At 46.7% G+C, this 20,834-nt stretch overlaps 3 protein-coding genes and 1 pseudogene across 4 annotated transcripts in view; 2 read left to right on the top strand and 2 right to left on the bottom strand.

Annotated features, from left to right (window-relative positions):
• EID2 (EP300 interacting inhibitor of differentiation 2) overlaps positions 1–1,090 on the top strand; it is a 1,490-nt gene extending 400 nt beyond the window's left edge. The window contains exon 2 of the mRNA XM_011952443.1: positions 1–1,090. This exon is cut by the window's left edge and continues 17 nt beyond it. Within this exon, the coding sequence (XP_011807833.1) occupies positions 1–422 (422 nt within the window). The 3' untranslated portion in view covers positions 423–1,090.
• Positions 1,091–4,584: 3,494 nt separating this feature from the next.
• On the bottom strand, positions 4,585–5,334 carry LOC105519161 (annotated as a pseudogene). Its single transcript, XR_001002932.1, has one exon. The product of XR_001002932.1 is annotated as a teratocarcinoma-derived growth factor 1-like (transcript).
• Positions 5,335–12,424: 7,090 nt separating this feature from the next.
• Positions 12,425–13,750, top strand: EID2B (EP300 interacting inhibitor of differentiation 2B). The gene has a single exon (XM_011952442.1). It carries the CDS (start codon positions 12,484–12,486, stop codon positions 12,967–12,969), a length of 486 nt encoding a protein of 161 aa, XP_011807832.1. The 5' UTR covers positions 12,425–12,483; the 3' UTR covers positions 12,970–13,750.
• A 6,508-nt stretch (positions 13,751–20,258) lies between these two features.
• Positions 20,259–20,834, bottom strand: part of LOC105519159 (selenoprotein V) — an 11,153-nt gene continuing 10,577 nt past the window's right edge. The window contains 4 exon segments of the mRNA XM_011952441.1: positions 20,259–20,336; positions 20,430–20,504; positions 20,613–20,666; positions 20,774–20,798. Of these exon segments, the coding sequence (XP_011807831.1) occupies positions 20,259–20,336; positions 20,430–20,504; positions 20,613–20,666; positions 20,774–20,798 (232 nt within the window).

The raw sequence follows: 20,834 nt of genomic DNA, 5'->3' as shown, positions 1-20,834 counted from the left end.
CGGCGGCGGCCAGGGAAGCCCGGATGGCGGAGGTCGCCCGCTTGCTGGGGGAGCCAGTGGACGAAGAGGGTCCCGAGGGCAGGCCCAGGTCCAGGCACGGGAACGGAGGCCTGGCTGCGTTGCCCTATCTCCGTCTCCGCCACCCACTTAGCGTTTTAGGAATCAATTACCAGCAGTTTCTCCGCCACTATCTGGAAAATTACCCGATTGCTCCCGGCAGAATACAAGAGCTTGAAGAACGCCGCAGGCGATTCGTGGAAGCCTGCAGAGCAAGGGAAGCAGCGTTTGATGCCGAATATCAGCGAAATCCTCACAGGGTGGACCTCGATATTTTAACCTTTACGATAGCTCTGACTGCATCTGAAGTTATCAACCCTCTGATAGAAGAACTTGGTTGTGATAAGTTTATCAATAGAGAATAGTTATGTGGTGACACTACTTCAAGAGAACCTCTGCATTCCAGTTATACCAATCCTGCAACTTGATTTTCAGAAGTCAAGAGTATATCGCGATAAGACAGTGCACAGGTGGAGGGGAAAAAAGGGGGGAGGGGGAAGCTTATCTTGAAAAAGCATCACAGAAGAAGTAGAAAAAAATGTCCAAAGCATTATAACTGTAACATTCTTTGAGTTTGTGATTGATCTACATTTTTTCCCCCTGCATTATGGAAAATGTCTCTCAACATTGCTTTATTACAAAGTAAAGGATGGTTTTATAAAATTGAGACTTGATGAAAAATCAATACTAGAGCCCATGAGGATGAAAGAAATTATCAGATAGTGCTGAACAGAGTAAGACGTTAACGCTGAGTTATTGGGACTAGAAGGCTATGAAAAGAACTTGAAATTGTTGGAATTTGTGCTCTCTTCATGTAATATTCAATAGAAGTTTCTAGTTTAAGATTGATTTTGTGTTTTCTTAGACATTTCAAGTGACAAGCAAAGTAAATGTACATATTATGTGATAAATCATGTTTTCAAGAACATCAAATTTCTGGACTTTTTTCTTTCAATTTTTAATTTTTAAAGTTTTTTGGTATAAAAAAATGCATTCACAAGCTAAAAAATATATAAAATATACAGTGAAAAGCCTTCCATTCTTGTTTTCGTCCATCCAGTACCAACCATGACCTCTAATAGCCACAGTTTCCCTTCCGCCCTTCTAGTTTCCTTATGTGTACACAGGCACATAGAAATCTGGGTTTACTTGTTTTATTTATTCACAGAAGTCAGCATATTATATTTACTGGTTTATACATTGCTTTCTCATTAAGAACATATGCTGACCCTTCCAAACCACTGTATTTCCTCATTATTTTTTAAAATGGCATTTTATTCCATTCTGAGGTTATGTCGAAATTAACCAGGAATATATTGACGGACATTTAGGTTGTTGCCCATCTATTTCTTTGGGCAGAATAAAAAATTGCTAGAGTAGTTCATCTTGTATATCATGTGGCACGTGCACAAATATAGTATTGCTTCAATTCAAAATTCACTTTATATTTGAACATCTCTGAAATGTGGGTGCATCTTACATTTGATGCTGTAATAGATCATTTTTTCCTTAGGTTTTCATGAAACTAATTTTTTTTTTTTTTTTGAGATGGAGTCTTGCTCTGTCACCAGGCTGTAGTGCAGTGGTGCAATCTCGGCTCACTGCAACCTCCACTTCCCAGGTTCAAGTGCTTCTCCTGCCTCAGCCTCCCAAGTAGCTGGGACTACAGGTGGCCACCACCACACCCAGCCAATTTTTGTATTTTTAGTAGAGACAGGCTTTCACCATGTTGGCCAGGATGGTCTTGATCTCTTGACCTCGTGATCCACCCACCTCAGCCTCCCAAAGTGCTGGGATTCCAGGTGTGAGCCACCGCACCCAGCCCTAATGATGTAGCTATCTAGATTCCTTTTTACATGTAATATCTGTAGGCTGATTCCCCAGAAATGAGAATTCTGGGCCAAAGGTACTCCTTCGGGATTTTATGGATATTGCTATGCAACATTCTATGTGTGTCCTGCTTTGCACTCCCACCAGCAGTTAATGATCATGGATGTTACAGCCTAGCCAACACACTAAACCATCAATACCTGGCTTTTGCAAATCTGATAGTTGAAAAACTGGTATATCAGTTTTAATTTGCTTTTGTTATGAGCAAACTTAAATACCTTTTTTTTTTTTTTTTTGATACGGGAGTTTCGCTCTTGTTGTCCAGGCTGGAGTGCAATGGTGTGATCTCGGCTCACTGCAACTTCCATCTCCCAGGCTCAAGGGATTCTCCTGCCTCAGCCTCCCAAGAACTGGAATTACAAGCATGCACCAACACGCCTGGCTAATTTTTGTAGTTTTAGTAGAGATGGGGTTTCACCATGCTGGCCGGGCTGGTTTTGAACTCCTGACCTCAGGTGATCCACCCACCTCGGCCTCCCAAAGTGCTGGGATTATAGGGGTGAGCCACCACACCCAGCCAGTTAATTTTAAAAGTCATATAAATGCCCTTTTCCATAAATTCTGCTCATAGTCTTTTTTTTTTTTTTTTTTTTGAGGCAAAGCCTCGCTCTCTCGCCCAGGCTGGAGTGCAGTGGTACCACCTTGGCTCACTGCAACTTCTGCCTCCCAGGTTCAAGCGATTCTTGTGCCTCGGCTTCCCAAATAGCTGGGATTACAGGCACATGCCACCTCACCTGGCTCATTTTGTATTTTTAGTAGAGACGGGGTTTCACCATGTTGACCAGGATGGTCTCCAACTCCTGACCTCAGATGATCCTCCCTCCTTGGCCTCCCAAAGTTCTGGGATTATAGGTGTGAGCCACTGCGCCTTATTCATATTCTTTATCCACTCCCCTCCCAGATAATTTTGTACTTTCTTCGTTGAATCCAGTAGCTATTTATGATACTCATGTTAGTGATATGAGGTATGATAATAGCTTGGGATATGAGTTACTAATATCTTTTCACAGTTTGATCATTAGGTTTTGGCTTTTTGGAAAGCCTTTGGCCATGGTAATTTTTGTTGCCTATTTTCCTTTAAATTTGCAGGAGGCAGGAGGCAGGAGGCCGGGCACAGTGGCTCACACCGCTAATCCCAGCACTTTGGGAGGCTGAGGCAGGCAGACCACTTGAGCTCAGGAGTTCAAGACCAGCCTGAGCAACATAATGAAACCCTGTCTCTCTGAAAAATATGAAAAATTAGCCTGGTGTAGTGGCACACGCCTCTAATCCCATCTACTCTGGGGGCTGAGGTGGAAGGATCACTTGAGCCCAGCAGGCTCCAACATGGGTGACAAAGTGAGATCCTGTCTCAAAAAAAAATAAATAAATAAACCTGCAGTATTTTGAATCCTAAGATACTCTTGGGTGTGTGTGGGTTGGGGGGGGGTTCATTGTTCATATTTCAATCTTTGAATCATTTGAAATTTATTCTCAGGTATAATATAAGGATCAATTTTTTTCAATATATTTTCCATTTTTACTGTGCATACACATATATACAAAGTATTTTAAAAATGAGCTCTACAATATGTGGTTTTATCACTTGGTTTACAACTAAATACATTGTGAACATTTCTACAACAGTTAAAATAATTATATAGCTTGGAGGAAACATAATTAAGCAATCTTGTTGGGGACATTGAGGTAAAATTTTTTTTCTAAAAAGACTTCATTCTTTTTACAATGCCTTTGAGAAAAAAAAGGGGAGTCCTTGTCTTATGTATCTTTCTATAGATGATGGAAACTTGTCCTTCCATTTAGCCTTTTAACTTGCTTCTCTACACCCACCTAATCACCAATCAAATAACCTATTTTATGTTTTCCAACCTCTCCCATTTGCTTCCTCTTTCTTACCCAGTCTCCCTGCATACATGCAGACGGACTTCCATTCCTTCAGGAGATTGCGCCACTGCACTCCAGCCTGGGTGACAGAGCAAGACTCCATCTCAAAAAAAGAAAAAAATGCCGGGCGCGGTGGCTCAAGCCTGTAATCCCAGCACTTTGGGAGGCCGAGACGGGCGGATCACGATGCCAGGAGATTGAGACCATCCTGGCTAACACTGTGAAACCCCATCTCTACTAAAAAATACAAAAAAACTAGCCGGGCGAGGTGGCGGGCGCCTGTAGTCCCAGCTACTCCGGAGGCTGAGGCAGGAGAATGGCATAAACCCGGGAGGCGGAGCTTGCAGTGAGCTGAGATCCGGCCACTGCACTCCAGCCCGGACGACAGAGCGAGACTCCGTCTCAAAAAAAAAAAAGAAAAAAAAAAACACTGGACTTGGGCACAATGGAGATATGGCTGAATTCTGTTGTTATTGTTGTTGAGACAGAGCTTCACTCCTGTTTCCCAGGCTGCAGTGCAGTGGCGCGATCTCAGCTCACCGTAACCTCCGCCTCCGGGGTTCAAGCGATTCTCCTGCCTCAGCCTCCCGAGTAGCTGGCATTACAGGCATGCGCCACCATGCCTGGCTAATTTTGTAGTTTTAGTAGAGACAGGGTTTCTCCATATTGGTCAGGCTGGTCTCGAACTCCCGACCTCAGGTGATCCACCCGCCCTGGCCTCCCAAAGTGCCGGAATTAGAGGCGGCGGGGCAAAGAGGTAAGAAGTAGTTGGTACTATAAGGAAATGTTAGAGACCATTTTGGAAATGTATTCATTATTTTAAGGCAACTAACAAATGATCATCCTTCAATTAGGACATTGTAGCAGCAGCTTTTACTGGTCATGAAATTTGCATGATATCTAAAATTGTATTTCTGGAAATAGGTCAATGTCGATTAATAGTAACTTTGTGTAGAAAGGCAGATGCCAGCAAGCATTAAAGTGGTACATGCAGACGGTGGTAGTTCTGGAGTCCTGGAAGCCATGAGATGCTCATCCATCACGAGGCCATCACAGCCAGGTAAAATGCCTGAGGAAAGCAGCAGAGCTGGCCCTGCCAACATTTACACAGGGAACGCTTCTTGGGCAGCCAGATGTCATGGAGCACAGACCCACAGTTCTCTTTGCACACATCGTGCTCACAGTTCCATCCATAGAAGGACGGGGGGCAGGCACAAAAGGACCCCAGCATGCAGGTTCCCCTATTCAGGCAGCAGGTTCTGCTTAGCTCCTTACTGTCCCATATCCCCATGGGCGGCACATGCTGGGAAGACCAAGGCCGAATTGCAGGCTCCTCCTGGGGCCAAATGCTGTCATTTCTGAAGGCCAGGTCTCCCCGAGATGGACGTGCAAGTTCCTGATGGCCCAACCTGGCAATTAATGCCAGTTCAAAGGCTACAAAATGCCCATGATCCAAATCACACTGGAAGAGAAGCAAGCCATCTTCCTGCAGTCCACAGCTCTGTCATTGTCCCCTTGAACATCCAGGCAGGCCAGAAGATGGGAGACAGCAGCAAGGATCCAATTTTTTTTAGATGACTTCCTGGTTGCCCTAATATCAGTTACTGAGTAGTCCACCTTTTCCCTTCTGATTGTTTTGTTTTTGTTTTTGTTTTCAGATGTAGTCTTGTTCTGTCAACCAGGCTGGAGTGCAGTGGCGGAATCTCAGCTCACTGCAGCCTCCACCTCCCAGGTATCAAGTGATTCTCCTACCTCAGCCTCCCGAGTTGCTGGGATTACTGGCACACACCACCACACCCAGCTAATTTTTTTGTATTTTTAGTAGAGAGGGTTTCACTATGTTGGCCAGGTTGGTCTCAAACTCCTGACCTCAGGCGATCCACCTGCCTCAGCCTCCCAAAGTGCTGGGCACCATGCCCAGCCCCACTAATTGTTTTAAGATGCCTTTTCATACAAAAACTGTGTTTTAGATTTTCTAACTAGTTCTAAATCTGGTAATGCTAAAGCCTTTCATTACACTTCTTTTTCAGAGTGCTTCTGGGTGTTTTATTCATTATGTAACTACATCAACCTCAAAGTCAGCTCACCTCATTTCTTTTCTTTTTTTTTTTTTTGAGACAGAGTCTTGCTCTGTCACCAGGCTGGAGTGCAGTGGTGCGATCTCGGCTCACTCCAACCTCCACCTCCCAGGTATCAAGTGATTCTCCTGCCTTGGCCTTCCAAGTAGTAGGGACTATAGGCGTGCACCACCATGCCCAGGTAATTTTTGTATTTTTAGTAGAAATGGGGTTTCGCCATGTTGGCTAGGCTGGTTTCAAACTCTTGACCTCAACTGATCCGCCACCATTGGCTTCCCAAATTGCTGGGATTACAGGTGTGAGCCACCACACCCAGCCATTCTACATCCTTACAAGTGGTGACATCTTATAGAGGTTAAACATCCAAAGTTTTGGGATTTGTGAGGGGCAGCACATAAGAATCTAGAGTTCTTGGACCAACGCACATCCTTAGAATAGCTAAATACGCCGGGCGCGGTGGCTCAAGCCTGTAATCCCAGCACTTTGGGAGGCCGATCATGGGCGGATCATGAGGTCAGGAGATCAAGACCACCCTGGCTAACACGGTGAAACCCCGTCTCCACTAAAAAAATACAAAAAACCTAGCCGGGCGAGGTGGCGGGCGCCTGTAGTCCCAGCTACTCAGGAGGCTGAGGCAGGAGAATGGCGTAAACCCGGGAGGCGGAGCTTGCAGTGAGCTGAGATCCGGCCACTGCACCCCAGCCTGGGCGACAGAGTGAGACTCCATCTCAAAAAAAAAAAAAAAAGAATAGCTAAATACACATTCCAACTGAATTTGAATTAAATACACATTGAAACTGAATTGTTTCTTTATGCAAACCTAAACATATGACCTCATATCTGAGATCCAGACTCAGCTGCTTCTAGAGAAATGGCCACCTGCAGATGCTGAATGTGGGAAGACCTTCCAATAAATGGGCATTGGACACCAGCTCTGAAGTGAATACAACTAGGATGGTGGGTAAGGTTCTGTTTTCTTCAGGGATTGGACAGAACACACAAAAAAGGAAAAAAGGAGGTGGTTCTCTGTCAGCCAACTACAATGACTAGATACTCCTACCTCCTCCTGTCACCAAGATCTACCCATACATATCGTTTTCTGCAAGGAAAGCAAAAAAATACCTCCATTTCTCATGCAATGGATGGGTCACGGGTTTGCTCCAAAAGGAGCAAACACCAGATGAAAATCATTGACCCTCAAAGTAAAAATAGCCTTTGTGCCATAATAAGAAAGATATAGTGTTTGGTCTTTCTCTCTGGTTCCTGGCACATAACTCCTAAAACCCCCAACTGAGTGATAGTGTGTTAGGAGCATCTTTTGCTCTAATGAGGTGACGCTTGGTGGCCCTTAGATAGCTTCACAGTGGAGGCTAGTCACTAGAAAGACCAAGGCTTCACTGGAAGCTTGGAACTCTCAGCCCCATCCCCAACCTCCTGATAAGGGGAGAGGAGCAAGGGGCTAGAGATTGAGTCAATTACCATTGGTAAGTGATTTATCAATGATGCCTATGTAAGTAAACCTCCATAAAGTCCCTAAAGAGCAGGATTTTGAGAGTTTCCAGATTGAACACATCAAGGTGCTGGGAGAACCCTACCAAGAGAGGGCATGGAAGCTCTACGTGCCCCCCACACCCACCCTTTACCCTGTACATCTCTTCTATGTGGCTCTCTCTGAGTTGTATCCTTTATAATAAACTAGTACTGGCTGGGCGCAGTGGCTCACACCTGTAATCCCAGCACTTTGGGAGGCCAAGAAGGGTGGATCACTTGAGGACAGGAGTTCAAGACCAGCCTAGCCAGCATAGCAAAGCCCCGTCTCTACTAAAAAATACACAAATTAGCCTGGCATGGTGGTAAGACACCTGTAATCCCAGCTACTCAGGTGACTGAGGCACAAAAATCACTTGAACGCAGGAGGTGGAGGTTGCATTGAGCCAAGACGGAACCACTGCACTCAAGCCTGGGTGGACAGAGTGAGACTCTATCTCGAAATAAATAAGCTAGTACTAGTAAATACAGCACTTCGCTAAGTTGTGTGAGTTCTAGCAAATTATCAAACCTGAGGTGCGGGGTCATGGGAACTCCTGAATTTGTACTTGGCTGGGTAGAAGTGTGGGTGGTAGAAGTGTGGGTAGCCTACATACTCCATTTGTGACTGGCATCTGAAGTGGGCATAGTCTTATGGGACCTGTGGGGTCTGCACTAACTGCAGATAGTTGGTATCAGAATGGAACTGTGGGACACTCAGTTTGTTTTGGAGAATCGTTAGGAAAATCCCACACATATTTGGTGTCAGAAGTGTTGTCAGGAGGAAATCTCTCTCAGCCTTCAAATAAAGAATGCTATCTCTTTAAAATTTTTTTTTTTGTTCGTTTGGTTGTTTGTTTGTTTCTTTGTTTGTTTGTTTGAGACAGTATGTCACCTCTGTCACCCAGGCTGGAATGCAGTGGTATAATCATGGCTCACTGCAGCCTCAACCTCCCAGGCTCAGGTGATTCTCCCACCTCAGCCTCCTGAGTAGCAGGGACTACAGGCACCGACAACCATGCCTGGCTAATTTTTGTATTTTTTGTAGAGATGGGTTTTCACCATGTCGCCCAGGCTAATCTTGAACTCTTGGCCTCAAGCAATCCACCTGTCTCAGCTTCCCAAAGTGCTAGGATTACAGACCGAGCCACCACGCCTGGCTTAAAATGGTAAATTTTTACAATTCCCTGCCCTGTGGAACTCAGGTTCCATTCAAATAGAGGAAATAGGCATAACAAATTATTTTGTATTATAAATATAGAATATATTTTATATGTTATTGTATATAATACATGTTATTTATGTCATATATTATTACAAGTTATATGTATTCCAGGCAAACTAAACAGTCACTGTTTAAGGTAGGAGTTTTCTGAGGTATTTGAGAAGTAGTGAGGAAGTCACCTTGGCTTGGAGCAGAGCAAGCAAGGGGAAAGGAATGGGGATGAAGTCAGAGAAGTAGCAAGTTGGCCTGAGCTGGTATTGGAATGGTGCCTTATAGACCACTGTTGGGATTTTGGCTTTTATTCTGAGGGAAATGAAGTTATTCTGAAGGAGGTTTTGAGTCGAAGAGTGAGCTGTCTGACTTGCATTTTAAAATAATCATTGTAGGCTGGGTGCAGTGATTCACGCCTGCAATCCCAGCACTTTGAGAGGCTGAGGTAGGTGGATTACTTGAGGTCAGGAGTTCGAGACCAGCCTGGTCAACATGGCGAAATGCCGTCTCTACTAAAAGTACAAAAATTAGCCGGCATGGTGGCGGGCGCCTGTAATCCCAGCTACTCAGAAGGCTGAGGCAGGAGAATCACTTGAACCCGGGAGGCAGAGGTTGCAGTGAGCCGAGATCACACCACTGCACTCCAGCCTGGGCAATAGAGCGAGACTCCATCTCAGAAAAATAATAATAACCATTCTGGATATTTTATTAAAAATAGATTGTAGGGGGCAAAGTAGAAGCAGAGAGACCAGTAGGAGGCTATTGTAATAATCTGGGGAAGAGATGGTGGTGGTTCAGCAGGATGGGTGCAGAGGAAGTGTAAAGAGTGAACAACAGATTCTCATTATGTTGCGAAAGCTGACCCAACAAAATTTGCTGACAGATTGAATGTCGTATTTGAGAATGTTGCCAGGCGTGGTGGCTCACGCTTGTAATCCTAGCACTTTGGGAGGCCAAGGCAGGTGGATCATGAGGTCAGGAATTCGAGACCAGCCTGGCCAACACGGTGAAACCCCATCTCTACTAAAGATACAAAAAATTAGCCAGGCGTGGTGGTGTGTGCCTGTAGTCCAAGCCACTTGGGAGGCTGAGGCAGGGGAATCACTTGAACCCAGGAGGCAGAGGTTGCAGTGAGCTGAGATGGTGCCATTGCACTCCAGCCTGGGTGACAGGGTGAGACTCTGCACATGCACAAAAAAAAAAAAAGAGAGAGAGAGAGAACAAATGACTCCAAGATTTTTTCATTTGGAACAACTAGAAGGATTGAGTTGCCTTCAGTTGAGATGGAGAGGCTGTGGTTGGAATTTATTTGGGACTAATTATCAAAAATTGTGTTTTGGCGGCCAGGCGTGGTGGTTCACACCTGTAATCCCAGCACTTTATTTTGGTTTTTGGTTTTTGGTTTTGTTTTGTTTTGTTTTGAGATGGAGTTTCGCTCTGTCGCCAGGCTGGACTGCAGTGGCACGATCTCAGCTCACTGCAGTCTCCGCCTCCTGGGTTCAAGCGATTTTTGTGCCTTAGCCTCCCAAGTAGCTGGAACTACAGGCGTGCACCACCACACCCAGTTAATTGTGTATTTTTAGTAGAGATGGGGTTTCATCATGTTGGCCAGGATGGTCTCAATCTCCTGACCTCGTGATCCACCCTCCTCTGCCTCCCAAAGTGCTGAGATCACAGGCATGACCACCGCGCCCGGCCTCCAGCACTTTGGGAGGCCGAGGCAGGGCAGATCACTTGAGGCCAGGAGTTTTGAGACCAGCCTGGCCAACATGGCGAAATCCTGTCTCTACTAAAAATACAAAAATTAGCTGGGCGTGGTGGTGGGCACCTGTAATCCCAGCTACTCAGGAGGCTGAGGCAGGAGAATCGCTTGAGCCCAGGAAGTGTAAGCTGCAGTGACCCGGGAGGTGGAGGCTGCAGTGAGACCAGATCATGCCACTGCAATCCAACCTGGGTGACAGAGTGAGACTCTGTCTCAAAAAAATAAAAAATAAAAATAAAATAAGGTAGTTGGAGAATCAGCATTAAAACTTAGTTTAAGAATTTTTACTTGATTTTTCTGTTTTTCCGGAGAGTTTCTCTGGCCTCTTTTCTTTGACTTGCAGGTAATGAGCAGTGTATTATTATAACCATTCAAATTGGAAGCTATGCTGAATTCTGGAGACTTTACGGCTAGCTCATAATTACAAATTCCTTCCAGTGATCAAGCTATCTGCCTAATTTAAAGTTACCTTCCAAAGAAGTCCTTTCTTTTGTCTTCTGTGGAATATCACAAATGTGCCTTTTGAAGCATATATGTCACATGTAGGAGAACTCACTCCATCTCTCCAAAAGAACTGTAGAAACAAAGCAAGGTACGCATAAGTCAGAATGATTTCCAACCCAGTCAGCTCCCAGACATGACCTGTGATAGGTCAGAATTTTTAGATGGATCCTCCTGAAGTTCAGTTGCCAGCAACTCCCATATTTGGATTCCAGTTAAATTCAAAGAATTTTTTTTTCAAGTCAGGGTCACGCTCTGTCACACAGGGCTGGAGTGCAGTGATGCAATCATAGCTCACTGCACAGTTGACCTCCCAAGCTCAAGTCATCTTCCCAGCTCAGCCTCCTGAATAGCTGTGACTACAGGTACACATGCCACCATGCCTGCCTAATATTTTTTTGTAAGGACAGGGGTCTCACTATGTTGCCCAGGCTGGTCTCAAACTCATGGGCACAAGCGATCCTCCCACCTTTGCCTCACAACGTGCTGGGATTACAGGCATGAGCCACTACACCCAGCCATAGCTGACTGATTTTAAATGGAACACAGACTTTCATATTTTGGGTTATCATCAGGATCAGAGCTAGCCACACAGAAAGACTAACCGTATCATTAGAGAGTTGGGACTTGGAGCCATGTGATATCAGGTAGGAGGCTGGAGACTGACTTCAACAAAATGGGCAATGGTTTAATCAAGCATGCCTATGTAGTAAAACCCCAATAAAAATTCTTGATACCAAAGCCTAGGTAGGAGTCCTGTGTTAGCACTACCCCCGCACTTATTGCCACACGTGGACGACAAAGGGTAACACATCCCTAGGAACACAGGAACTTCACATTTGGAACCCTCCCCATCCCAGATTGTGCCTTATACAGCTCTGCTAATCTGTGTCCTTTGCCTGTAACACACATGACTGAGTATAACATTTTAGTGAGCTCTGGGAATTATCAAGCCTAAAGGTGGTTTTGGGAAACCCCCAAACTTGCAGTGTCAAAATATTACTTACAGGCCAGGCTGCGTGGTTTAGGCCTGTAATCCCAGCACTTTGGGAGGCCAAGGCAGGATGATCACTTGAGACCAGAAGTTCGAGAGCAGCCTGGGCAACACAGTGAGATCCAATTTCTACAAAAAATAAAAAATTAGCTGGGTGTGGTGGTGCACACCTGCAGTCCCAGCTACTCCAGAGGCTGAGGCAGGAGGATGGCTTGAGGCTGGGAGGTCAAAGCAGCAGTAACCGAGATCGCATCACTGCACTCCAGCCTAGGTGACAGGGCGAGACCCAGTCTGGAAAAAAAAAATAAAGACAGGAGCTGGAAAATGACCTTATAAGGAACTTTACATTAATATTGAAGTGGTTGTAATTTAAAATACCGCACAGTCCGCAGGTCTTCAGGCACTCAGAGGACCAGAGGCGGCTACAGACGTAATGGCTACTCAGGACCGCTAGGGAACGCTCGAGGAGTGTGCACCGTGCTTACGCATGCGCACACCGAGACTTGCGCATGCGCACATCCTGCATACAGCAGCGCAGTACCGTTATTTCCGTCTCCGTAGAAACGCTCGGACTATGGCGGAGTCGACTGGACTGTTGGAGATGTCTGAGCTCCCCGGAGACAGCAGTGTCCCACAGGTGGGCACAGCGAGTGGCGTCAGCGACGTACTGCAGGGGGCAGTCGGCGGCGGGGTTCGGGTGCAGGAGTCCCGGGAAGGCCCAGTGGCCGAAGCTGCGCGGTCTATGACGCGGGTGCCGAGCCCTGTGCCCGGGCCCATCCCCAGCAGCGTCCCGGGCCTGGCGTCCGCGCCAGATCCCCACCAGCAGCTCGCTTTCTTAGAAATTAACCAGCAGCTCTTGTTCCGCGAGTATCTGGATAGTAGCTCCTTGATTCCGGTCAGATTACTACGGGATTTCGAGGAACGCCGCAGGCTGTTCGTGGAAGGCTGCAAGGCGAGGGAAGCAGCCTTTGACGCAGATCCACCGCAGATGGACTTCGCTGCTGTCGCGTTTACTGTAGCGCTGACTGCCTCCGAGGCCCTCAGTCCTCTGGCCGACTGAGTCGGCTGTGATGATGGGACTGGTGGCAAGGAATAGCCAAGTGAGCCTATTCGGATCAAAAGAACAGGCAGGCTGTGCCAGTTTAGTTAACTCTGTCGTTAGAGGGAATGCAAACTGGAAGGGAATACGGCAATGTGCAATTGAAGGAGGAAGCACAGTGCAAAATGGAAACAGACAAGACTGTTGAATCTTGTTTTCTTTCTTCTTTGTTAGTATTATTTAAATAGAGAAGGGAGTCTCGCATCCCTAGGCTGGTCCCGAACGCTTGGACCTGAGCGATCCTCCCGCTTCGGCCTTCCAAAGTGCTGGGATTACTTTAGAGGCTTGAGCCACCGCGCCCGGCCGAATCTTGTGTTCAAACAGGTCCCAAGATACTTCTGACTTAGCACTTTGTTAGCAATGCATTTTCCTGCATTTGTGGAGAATCCTTCAAGACTTTCACCATTGTTTTGCACAGATCTGAGAGAAAAAAAAATGCCAATCATAGGACCCATAGAAATGAACCAAAGTGATGAAAGGAAACAAAGAAATAGAGTTGTCAGAATCCAGGTGTACCTGAGTTACTAGGACTGGAAGGCTATTGAGAGGACTTTGAAATTTCACAATTTGTGGTCATGTCAACAAATCCTAGTGTAAGATTCATATTTGTGTTTTCTGAGGTACTTTAGATGAACGGTAAATATTCAGTAGAAAAACCCACGTATTTATTATATGATCCATGTTTTCAAGTCTATGTGAAATTGGGTAGGTGTGGAATAAACTTGTTTTTTGTTAATTTTAAGCTTTTTATTCTAGAATATGTATTCTATTCACAAGACTCAACAACAACAAAAAAAAGTATCAGCCGGGCGCAGTGGCTCACGCCTGTAATCCCAGCACTTTGGGAGGCCAAGGCTGGTGAATCACCTGAGGTCAGGAATTCAAGACCAGCCTGGCCAATATGGTGAAACCCATCTCTACTAAAAATAAAAAATTAGCCAGGCGTGGTGTCACGCGCCTGTAGTCCCAGCTACTTGGGAGGCTGCGACGGGAGAATCGCTTGAACCTGGGAGGCAGAGATTGCAGTGAGCCGAGATCACGCCACTGCACTCCAGCCTAGTCAACAGAGTGGGACTCCGTCTCAAAAAAAAAGAAAAAAAGTATCAAAAGATGCTGTGAGAAATCTCTCTTGTTGCTGTCCTCTGTCAAACTCAGAACTATTCCATGCAGGTGTCATTGCTTGTGGCTTGGGGTTTCGTTGTTGTTTTCTTGGTTTTGCTTGTTTTTTGCTTTTTCACTGTATGCCTTTCAAGTTTTCTAATGCATATGCAAATAAACATCAATCTAAATATTGTGCATTTTCCCTTTTAAAATCAAGGCAGTTCATTTGCATCACGTGGTATAAATTTTTAAAAATATAAAATCAAGGTAGCATATAATATACCTCTATCAGCATCTTGAGTTTTTTCAGTTATATATGGAGAGATTTACATATCAGGGTTTTTTTTTCTTCTTTTTTTTATATCTAGAAATAGAGATGGGGCCTCATTATGTTGTCTAGGCTTGTCTCCAACTCCTAGCTTCAACTGTTCCTCCTGCCTCAGCTTCCCAAAGTGCTAAGTGCTGGGCATGAGCTACTCCACTGGGCTTTTTTTTTTTTTTACAGCTACAATGTAAGGCCGTGTCTTAGTATAATGAACTAGGCATCTTTTAGACATCTGGGTTGTTTGCAGAATGTTTTAACATTTTCTATGCATTTATACATGTTTACTCATTTTCCATAGTACACTTTTTGTTTGTTTGTTTGTTTTTCCCAAGATGGAGTCTCACTCTGTCATCCAGGCTGGAGTGCAGTGGCACGATCTCGGCTTACTGCAATCTCTGCCTCCCGGGTCCAAGTGATTCTCCTGCCTCAGCCTCTGGAGTACCCGGGACTACAGGCACATGCCACCACACCCGGCTAACTTTTTGTATTTTTAATAAAGACAGGGTTTCACTGTGTTAGCCAGGATGGTCTTGATCTCCTGACCTCGTGATCTGCCCGCCTCAGCCTCCCAAAGTGTTGGGATTAAAGGCGTGACCCACCGCGCCCAGCCACCTTGTTTGTTTTTTTGTTTGTTTTTATTTTTTCTTTCTGAGAGTCTCACTCTGTCGCCCAGAATGGAGTGCAGTGGTACCATCTTGGCTCACTGCAACCTCTACTTCCTGGGTTCAAGTGATTCTCCTGCCTCAGCCTCCGAGTATCTGAGACTACAGGTGCACCACTGTGCCCAGCTAATTTTTGTATTTTTTTAGAGACAGGGTTTCACCATGTTGACCAGGCTGGTCTCGAACTCCTGACCTCATGATCTGCCGCCTCAGGCTCCCAAAATGCTAAGATTACAGGCATGAGCCAATGCACCCGGCCCCACTTTGGTATTTTTAATGTGTCACCAGAGTGCTGATCTTGGGGCTTGACCAGTTTACCTTCCATTCAGCCAGGGCTAGTTGTGCCTCTTTCTCCACAGCCTGGCCAATCTGACAGTTTTGGAAGCATCTGACAGTAAAAGATGGTTTCTCACTGTAGTTTTAATTTGAATTTCTCTAATTATGAGTGAGGATGCATGTTTTCAAATGCTTAAGAGCCATTTGTTTTCACTTCTCAGTGAACTACCTGTCCATATTCTTATTTTTTAATAAGTTATGTGTCAGTCACTGAAGAAATTAGCCCTTTGTGATGACATGGGATATAGTTCACAGCAGTTCAGACTGCTGTGATCCTTTTGCCATGCAGAAAAATGTTGAATGTAGCTGTGTATATTCAGTTTATCTTAATAACTACCCTCGCCCAGCTAGTTTTTTGTATTTTTAGTAGAGACAGGGTTTCACCATGTTGGCCAGGCTGGTCTCCAACTCCTGACCTCGTGATCCACCCACCTCGGCCTCCCAAAGTGCTGGGATTACAGGCTTGAGCCACCGCGCCCGGCCCAGAAGGCTTTCTTTCAATCATTTGCTCACTAACAAGGTGGAGACTGCTAATCACTCCAACCGCCTACCTCTGTGAGGGGCATTTTTCCCATCCTGCCCACTGGAGGGTACTGCCTCCTGGGGTTCCCGGCATCCATGTGGTCTCCACTCTGGCATCTCATCCTGCTTGGGCCGTGGGTTCTGTCTTTTCCCTTCACGTTTTGAGTCATGCAGGTTCTCGTCATCAAAATTAGCAGATCTCCTCACACCAAGTACCAACTCCAACACCAAACACTTCTGGATTTATATTTCTGTAAGATTTCTGGACTCCAGGAGTTCCCTTACCTTCCCACCAGCTCAATTTTGCATTAAAAATACTTTTAAAATATTTTAGGCCAGGCGCGGTGGCTCATGCCCATAATCCCAGCACTTTGGGAGGCCAAGGTGGGTGGATCACGAGGTCAGAAGTTGGAGACCAGCCTGGCCAACATGGTGAAACCCTGTCTCTACTAAAGATACAAAAAATTAGCCCGGTGTGGTGGCGCACACCTATAATCCCAGCTACTCAGGAGGCTGCGGCAGGATAATCACTTGAACCTGGGAGGCGGAGGTTGCAGTGAGCTGAGATCATGCCATTACACTCCAGCCTGGGTGACAGGGCGAGACTCTGTCTCAAAAAAATAAAAAATAAAAATATTTTATCAGGTATGTTAGGCGTTCTGAACCAGGATGGTGTCACCAAGTTCATAAAAGTGTGATTAAAGCAAATCCCTGGCCGGGCGTGGTGGCTCATGTCTGTAATCCGAGCACTTCGGAAGGCCAAGGCAGGTGAATTGCTTGAGCCCAGGAGTTCAAGACCAGCCTGGGCAACAGGAGACCCCCGTCTCTACTAAAAATACAAAAATCATTAGCCTGCTGGGCACAGTGGCTCACGCCTGAAACTCCAGCACTTTGGGAGGCCGAGGCAGGCGGATCACGAGGTCAGGAGTTCGAGACCAGCCTGACCAATATGGCGAAACCCCTTCTCTATTAAGAATACAAAAATAGCTGGGCATGGTGGTGCGTGCCTGTAATCCCAGCTACTCAGGAGGAGGCTGAGGCAGGAGAATGGCTTGAACTCGGGAGGCAGAGGTTGCAGTGATCTGAGATCACGCCACTGCACTCCAGCCTGGGGGACAGAGTGAGACTCTGTCTCAAAAAACAAAATCATTAGCCTGGCATGGTTGCACGTGCCCGTAACCCCAGCTACTTGGGAGGCTGATGTGGGAGCATCACTTGAGCCCAGGAGTTCAAGGCTGCAGTGAACCGAGATTGTGCCACTACACTCCAGTCTGGGTGACAGAGCGAGACTCTGTCTCAAAACAAAACAAAACAAAAAGCAATTCCCTAACTGTAGGGGGTGGAAAGTATCTTTCACATAGGAAACATCCTCTCATGTTTTATACCACTTGACACATACAGATTTCACTGAGACGAACCCCATACATGTTCTGGGACTTTCCCCTACCCTCCAGCACTCTGTCTTAGTAGACATGATAGATAAATTATTTCCTGCTCACACCAGCATATCATTGTACAGGGGCAACATATTATCCTGTGAGGTGTTGAAAAGATCAGGTGGGGCGAGGTGGCTCATGTCTGTAATCCCAGCATTTTGGGAGGCTGAGGTGGGTGGATCACTTGAGGTCAGGCGTTTGAGACCAGCCTGTCCAACATGGCAAAACCCTAATCTCTACTAAAAATACAAAAATTAGCTGGGTGTGGTGGTTCATGCCTGTAATCCCAGCTATTCGGGAAGCTGAGGTAGGAGAATTGCTTGAACCCTGGAGGCAGAGGTTGCAGTGAGCCAAGACTGCGCTATTGCACTCTAGCCTGGGTGACAGAGCCAGACTCCATCTCAAAAAACAAACAAAACAGAATTTGTGTTTTCTACTGTATGAGACATTGGCAGTCAAGTCTGCTGTTACTTGCAGGCAAAAGCACTCCTAACCGAAATCAACTACTAACTGAAACCTACTAATTCTGTGATAAGTCTTCTGCTAATCCCTTCCCAAGCATAATTTAGTATGTAATTATCAAAAAATTCCACGAGTTAAATAGTGCTATGACATCCATTTTATGGAGGAGGAAACTGAGGCTCAGAGAGGTGGCATCCCTTGTTGGTGGTCACACAGCAACTAAGTGGTAAAGTCTGAGTCCCCCGTCTGTGCCCTTGACCTCCTGGCATGTGACCACTGACCCCACCATGCCAGGTGCAGAATAGAGAGCCCATAATGTCCAATGAATGTGAAAATGCCTCTCCCGCAGCCCCAGGTCACAGAGACACTCCCTACAACGCTGTCATTCTAAAACCTATGGGTTTTTTCCTTTTTTTTTTTTGAAACAGGGTCTCATTCTGTTTCCCAGGCTGCAATACAGTGGCATCATCATGGCTCACTGCAGCCTCCTGGGCTCAAGCCATCCTCCTGCCTCAGCCTCCGAAATAGCTGGGACCACCACAGGCACACACCACCACACCTGGCTAATTTTTTATTTTTTTATAGAGTTGGGGGTCTCACTATGTTGCCCAGGCTGGAACATAGATCTTACAGGTTTAGAAAGTGGGCCGTGGAGCATAATCGAGTTTGGAGTGTCAAGGGTTTGAGACTGACTGCCATCCCTGTTTCCCTCACAACCCCAGTAAATGCCAATAAGATGGAAGGTTTTTAGGCCGGGTGCGGTGGCTCAAGCCTGTAATCCCAGCACTTTGGGAGGCCGAGATGGGCGGATCACGAGGTCAGGAGATCGAGACCATCCTGGCTAACACGGTGAAACCCCGTCTCTACTAAAAAATACAAAAAACTAGCCGGGCGAGGTGGCGGGCGCCTGTAGTCCCGGCTACTCGGGAGGCTAAGGCAGGAGAATGGCATAAACCCGGGAGGCGGAGCTTGCAGTGAGCTGAGATTCGGCCACAGTACTCCAGCCCAGGCGACAGAGCGAGACTCTGCCTCAAAAAAAAAAAAAAAAAAAGATGGAAGGTTTTCAAAATATATCTGGAATCAGGGCATGAGAAATGACGAAGCCACCAAAGAAACAAACTGGCCTCAGCAGCAAGAAGAGTGGACGCTAGAGGACTGGAGCCACAGGACTGGCCTTCCAAGCTCCTCCTCCTCCCAGCCCTGGGGCTAGAAGATCGGAGATGCTGGGAGCAGTGCAGCAGGTGACTTCCACAGACCTCAGAGGTGAGTGTGGCGACAGCAGACACAGTCAGACCAGACACGGGGGGCAGACTCTGCATGTATTAGCTCACCCCAGCCCCAACCACCATCAGAAAAGGACCTGACTTGGCAACATTTCAGCCCTTCTCATCATCCGGCTGAGACTCCTGAGATGGGAGAGAAGAGAGAAAAAAAATTAAAATAACAATAACAATGACAGCTCCATAAAAATAAGTGTTTATATAGGGTTTACCATCCTCAGGCACTGTCCTGCTGTTTTCCATGGACTACAATGCTCATTCTAGTTTCCTCACTATTTTTTCTTTTCCTTCTTTTTATTTTTTTGTTTTTTTTGAGACGGAGTCTCGCTGTGTCCCCAGGCTGGAGTGCAGTGGTGCGATCTCGGATCCCTGCAAGCTCCGCCTCCCAGGTTCACTCCATTCTCTGGCCTCAGCCTCCTGAGTAGCTGGGACTACAGGCGCCCACCACCACGCCTGGCTAATTTTTTGTATTTTTAGTAAAGACAGGGTTTCACTGTGTTAGCCAGGATGGTCTCGATCTCCTGACCTCGTGATCCGCCCACCTCAGTCTCCCAAAGTGCTGGGATCACAGGCTTGAACCACCGTGCCCGTCCCCCTTTTTTTTTTCTTGTAGAGACAGGGTCTTGCTCTGTCACCCAAGCTAGAGTGTAGTGGCCCAGTCAGAGCTCATTGCAGCCTCTAACTCCTGGGCTCAAGCAATCCGTACACCTCAGGCTTTCAACGTGCTGGAATTATAGGCGTGAGCCACTGTGCCTAGCTAATTTACTTATTTATTTATTTATTTATTTATTGTAGAGACAGAGTCTCGTTATGTTGCCCTGGCTGGTCTCGAACTCCTGGGCTCAAGCGATCTGCCATTTCAGCCACCCAAAGTGCTAGGACTGCGCCCTGCTTCCTTGCTATTTTTCAAACTCACTGAACACAGTCCTACCCCAGGGTCTTACAGATGAGGAAACTGAGGCTCAGAAAAGGGTGTAGGTGACTTGTCATGATTCTAACAGTGAGGAGTGGCTGAGCTACGATCAGGACTGAGACAGAGCCCTGCCCCATCCTCCTACCCAGCCCCCACCCCTCCCACCACAGCCTTGGGAGCTCCCCACTCACCTCCAGCTCCACCCCTTGCCGGCTACCTTTTCTTGATCTCCTCATAGATAACGCTCACAATTTTCTGCAGCCCGGACTCGTTCACAAAGCCATCACCCCTCTGGGCACAGAGGGGAGAAAGCACACAGGTCTCCCATCCCCAGGACCTCAGCACCACCCCGCCTCCCTGTCCCGGTCCCTTACTCAGAATCACCTTCTTGGAATGGACCAGTCTCCCGTTCACAAACACCTCAAACTCCCCTGTAGCCTGGGCAGCTCTGTCCTCCTCCTGGGAGGAGATGGCAGTGGGTAGGGGAGGCTAAGATCTCCCCTCCAAGCCCTTTGGGGATCTCAGATCCCTGACCACTCCCGTCTCCCCCAGGACCCCCACACTTACAAAGAGTAGGTAATTTGGAAATTGCTGCTCCAGGCTGTTTTTCAGTAGAATGTACTGAGGGCAGGAGATGGGGTCATGCAGTCGCAGGGGAGGGGAAACAGGGACTCCTCCCAGTCTTCCTGCTTCAGGCTCCCCCTACCTCCAAAGCCAAAACTACTCACCCGAAGGCTATAGCTTCAGAGGCCACTGGAGGCCAAGAGCAGGAGGAGAAAGTTAGAGAGA

This window comes from Colobus angolensis, unplaced genomic scaffold (assembly GCF_000951035.1).
Source record: "Colobus angolensis palliatus isolate OR3802 unplaced genomic scaffold, Cang.pa_1.0 Scaffold34, whole genome shotgun sequence".
NCBI lineage: Eukaryota > Metazoa > Chordata > Mammalia > Primates > Cercopithecidae > Colobus > Colobus angolensis.
This window is presented reverse-complemented; position numbering and strand designations above follow the sequence as displayed.

Coding starts and splice junctions, on each gene's coding strand:
- EID2B (XM_011952442.1), top strand. CDS start 12,484: ATGGCGGAGTCGACTGGACTGTTGGAGATGTCTGAGCTCCCCGGAGAC.